Source organism: Rhododendron vialii, chromosome 5a (genome assembly GCF_030253575.1).
Source record: "Rhododendron vialii isolate Sample 1 chromosome 5a, ASM3025357v1".
In the NCBI taxonomy this organism is placed as follows: domain Eukaryota; kingdom Viridiplantae; phylum Streptophyta; class Magnoliopsida; order Ericales; family Ericaceae; genus Rhododendron; species Rhododendron vialii.
In genome coordinates, this window is record NC_080561.1 from 6,031,067 (window position 1) to 6,036,153 (window position 5,087).

Here is a 5,087-nt window from a genome sequence, read left to right on the forward strand (position 1 = left end):
ATCGTTTGGACGATTTGCTTCTATTGCCACACACTCAACAAGCCTTTGCTCAACAATGCCATGAGAAATGGGTTGAAGTGGTTCTGGAAAAGTATCTAGGGCTATTGGATGTATGCGCTACTGCTAAAGATGTATCCTCACAAACAAAGCAAGATTTACAAGGCCTTCTTTCAATCCTACGCAGAAGAAGGGAGGAGAATGACTTTTCAGAGTACTTAAATTCAAGAAAGAAGGCAAAGAAGGTGATCCAAAAGTCCTTGAAGGATTTGAAGAGTATCAAAACCAAGCACACCGTCGTAGTTGTTAGCAAAAGCCGGGAAATTTTGGATTCGCTAAATGAGGTTGAAGCAGCCACTATTGGGGCATTCGAGACATTGTTGTCCTATATTTCAGGGACAAAGGCAGAGTCAAGATTGAGTGGATTTTCTTTGGCTTCTAAACTCATTCACCGAAAAAGCATTGCATCCGAAGATGAAGAAACAAGCATAAATGCATTCGAGAAATTTGATGCTGCATTGCACTCCCCCAACAATCATAAGACAAGCAAATCTGAAAACGCAGTACGCATTGAGAATGTGCAAAAACAGTTGAGGAAGATGGAGTTAAGAATTCAAGAAATCGAAGAAGGACTTGAATGTTTGTTCAGGCGGTTAATCAAAACCAGAGTTACCCTCCTCAACATCCTCAACCACTAGCTAGCAAAAAGAAGAAGATAAAACCCGTGGTTCAATATTTTTGACATTCCAAAATGTCGGCAGAGAATTCTGTTTAGCTGTTAATACTTGTATGTGAGGCATATATAGACTTTTTATTTGTTTCCTTCAATCATATACCAATATTCTTGAGACAATTCTGTGCACAATTTTATCTGTCTCCTTCTACATCTTCCAATCTTAACCACTTGGCGTTGAATGAAAAATAGTAACCATGTCTAGTCCTACAAGTTAGTTACCTGCTAAAAGTGGATATTGTAAAATGAAAATATACAAGAAAGGGAAAAGTAAAGAGATTCAAAAATCTAAATGGTATAATTTCAATCTACAGTTCTACATCTTCCATAGCACTTGGAAATGAATGAAAAATAGTAACATGCCCAGTTATTCAAGTTAGTTACTTAACCAGTTGAATATGGTAAAATGAAAATATTTAAGAAAGAGACTAGTAAAGATTAAAATAACTAAATGGGAACTCGTGTATGTTGTAGTTTAGTCAGCCCTTCTGGGAGTTCATGCCTGTTAATTCATGCAACAGCTGGGAAGATTCCAATTGTCTCAAGTAAAATTATCTTAATGCTACCAAAAGTGATAGTGGACTAGATGGTGAATTGATGGCGGTGTAAGAGGTAGTGTTACGGTGACAGTGTTGGTAGTGGAGGGGTAGTTTTTTGAAAGAGTTTGAGCGAATTCATAAGGCATTCCAGACTTCATCAAAGCGCACAAAATCTGTATAATCATCGGAATTTTTCAAAGACATACGCCCAAGACAAGGCTTATACATTTACAAAACCATTATTTTATTCCACATGGGGATAGTAATAACTTTTAGCTCCGAGTTCTTATAAGTTCATTATGTTTTCAGTTACACGAGGAGCATGATTGTAAAAGATGGAAAGATTCCTATTGTCTCAAGTTTGGTGATGATCTAATGGAAATAAAGAGAATCACATGGGAAATGCAGGATCCCAGTTGGTATAGAAACAATGAAAAATGTCTGGGCTGTCCTTATGTTTGGGGACACTTGCTCTCTTTTGGTTTATATTATATACTACCAGTCCGTTTGGTTCTTGGTGTCATTTGTGAATCAAAACATCTAAATAATGCTAATAAAATAACAAAACTATTGGTATTCAAGTCTAGATCTGTCATTACTACAAAAAAAGCCTTTGAAAACAAGAAGATAACCTTACAAAGATGCTCAGATCGTGTAGAATATATAATGGACGTATATTAATGGAAGGAAATGGAGAAGAGAGTAGATGGTGCTGTCACTTTCATGCCAGATGAGACAAACGGGTATCGATACCACTCGTGCATTGTAATTGTTATAAACCAACCATGTAAAATATTGCATATAGTAATATACAACAATTTTAGAACCTATTTGGTGGGGGACATTGCGTGAACATCTCCGCAAGATGCTGTAGATCCAAATCAAAATCACGCTGTAGCTGGGTTATAATTGAGGAGAGTATTAGATTCCTTGTCTCCTTCTCCCTCTTGTATATATTGAGCCCAAGAAGAGGGACACAACCACAAATCCGATAACTCAACACAAGTTTTGAAATTTCACATTCCACATCCAGTACTTCTAGTTTGCCTTGTATCCAATTGGAAAGAGAAATGGATTCTTCTCCTTTGAGATCAAAATCCAACTACCACACTCGTTCTGTCAGCTTGCCCTCTAGACTTCACCCACTTCTTCATGTCGATGAGAATTCGAGGCTTAACGGACTTCGAATATTGTTTGAGCGTTTGGACAATATGCTTCTATTGCCACGCACTCAACAAGCCTTTGCCCAACAGCGACACCTGATATTGGTTGAAGAGGTTCTGGAAAAGTATCTCCAGCTCTTAGATATTTGTGCCGCAGCAAAAGATGTGTCCACCCAAACAAAGCAAGATGTACAAAACATTCTTTCCATCTTGAGAAGAAGAAGGGATTCAAATGACTTTGCAGGGTACTTGACTTCCAGAAAAAAGGCAAAGAAGGTGATCCAAAAGTCTCTAAGAGATTTGAAGAGTATCAAAAGCAAGAGTACCATAACAGCTTTTGACAAAAGCCATGAGATTTTTGAGATTTCAAGCTTGTTAAATGAGGTTGAAGCAGCCACGATTGGGGTGTTCGAGTCTTCATTGTCTTATATTGCAGGGGCAAAGGTGGAATCAAGGGTGAGTGGATTTTCCTTGGTTTCCAAACTTATGAACTGGAAGAGTGTTGCACCCGAAGAGGAAGAAGCAAAAACAGATGCTTTTGAGAAATTTGATGCCGCATTGCACTCCCTCAACAATCCCAAGACAAGCAAGACTGATGGTCTAATACATATGGACAAAGTTCAAAATCAATTGTGGAAGATGGAGTCTAGCATTGAAGATCTGGAAGAAGGACTAGAATCCTTGTTTAGGCGGTTGATCAAAACTAGAGTTTCCCTCCTCAACATTCTCAACCACTAGCCAAGAAAATCTTGGAGCAGAAATTTTGATGTTTAGGAGTGTAGTTGTAAATGGAACATTATACCTGTAGTTTCCCCTCCAGATATAAATCAATATACTTTGAGCCAAATTCTTGCTTATACATCGAATCAAACCGTTTTTTCCTTGTTGTCAGGGCATTCATTCATTATTCAGTTGATGATGAAAGTAAGCACTAAGTTCTCCAATATTACCATGAGACTGAAATAAATGTACATGGAGACTGAAATAAATGTACATGGTTTCTTTCTTCCCCTCCATTGTTCTCATGGAACATAACCAAGCATGTATTATAACAGAAACCAGCCATAGAAAGATGTTAGAGACTGATATATATTTGGAGCCTGATGAAGAGGAAAGGAAACATGACCCACCACAGCTAACTTGCCATTGAAAATTTCACATCCAGTTCTAAGTGTCCTTATTCCCAATTGCAAAGAAAAATGGCTTTATCGCCTTTGAAGTCAAAATCCTTCTACCATGCTCGTTCTGTCAGCTTGCCTTCTAGACTTCACCCGGTCATTCCTCATGTTGATGAGCATTTGAGGCTAAGTGGCCTCGAAAACATTTATGATCGTTTGGATGATTTGCTTCTGTTGCACCATAAAGAAGATAATTTATGAACCAATTTTGTAAATTAGGCGACGCGAGGAGCATGATTCCATGATGGTAAAGGATTGAAAGATTCACATGGGAAATGCAGGATCTCAGATGTATAGAAACAATGAAAAATGTTATGGCTGTCATTATGTTTGGGGACACTCTTTTTTGGTTTATATAATACTCCCTCTGTCCCATTTTCATTATCCATTTTTGAATTGCGTGCCATTTTTGAATTGCTTATAGCTTTTAATCTGTAATGTTTTTCATAATTTTGAAAACCTTGTATTATAGAACTAATCAATATCTATCAAATAAGATCCATATTGCATATTTTTCAAGATCTACACAACAAGATATAGGCAAACGATATAAAAGAGACAAACAGAATAATGGACAATGAAAATGAGACGGAGGGAGTAGTAAAAGTCTGTTTGGTTCTTGGTGTCATTTCTGAATCTAAATATCTAAATAGTGCTAACAATTACTAAGAAAACTATTGGTATTCAGGTACTCTAGATCTGTCATTACTACAAACAATGCCTTTGAAAACAATAAGATAACCTTACAAAGATGCTCAGATCGTGTAGAATGGATGTATATTAATGGAAGGAAAAGGAGAAGAGAGTAGATGGTGCTGTCACTTTCATGCCAGAGGAGACAAACGGGTATCAATACCACTCGTGCGTTGTAATTGTTATAAACCGACCATGTAAAATATTGCATATATTTACAACCATTTTAGGACCTATTTGGTGGGGGACATTGCGTGAACATCTCCGCAAGATGCTGTAGATCCAAATCAAAATCATGTTGAAGCTGAGTGATAATTGAAGAGAGGATTAGATTCCTTGTCTCCTTCTCCGTCTAATATATATTGAGCCTAAGAAGAAGGACAAAACCACAAATCCACTAACTCATCACAAGTTTTGAACTCACATAAATAACATTCCACATCCAGTACTCAGCACAAGTTTGCCTTGTTTCCAATTGTAAAGAGAAATGGATTCTTCTCCTTTGAGATCAAAATCCAACTGCCACACTCGTTCTGTCAGCTTGCCCTCTAGACTTCACCCACTCATTCCTCATGTTGATGAGAATTTGAAACTTAATGGCCTTCAAATGTTGTGTGAGCGTTTGGACATTATGCTTCTATTGCCAAGCACTCAACAAGCCTTTGCCCAGCAGCAACACCAGATATTGGTTGAAGAGGTTCTGGAAAAGTATCTCAGGCTCTTGGATATTTGTGCCACAGCAAAAGATGTGTCCACCCAAACAAAGCAAGATGTACAAAACCTT

At 37.6% G+C, this 5,087-nt stretch overlaps 1 protein-coding gene across 1 annotated transcript; it reads left to right on the top strand.

Annotated features, from left to right (window-relative positions):
• The first annotated feature begins 2,339 nt into the window (after positions 1-2,339).
• Positions 2,340-3,184, top strand: LOC131327481 (uncharacterized). Its single transcript, XM_058360644.1, has one exon. It carries the CDS (start codon positions 2,340-2,342, stop codon positions 3,168-3,170), a length of 831 nt encoding a protein of 276 aa, XP_058216627.1. The 3' UTR covers positions 3,171-3,184.
• The last annotated feature ends 1,903 nt before the right edge of the window (positions 3,185-5,087 follow it).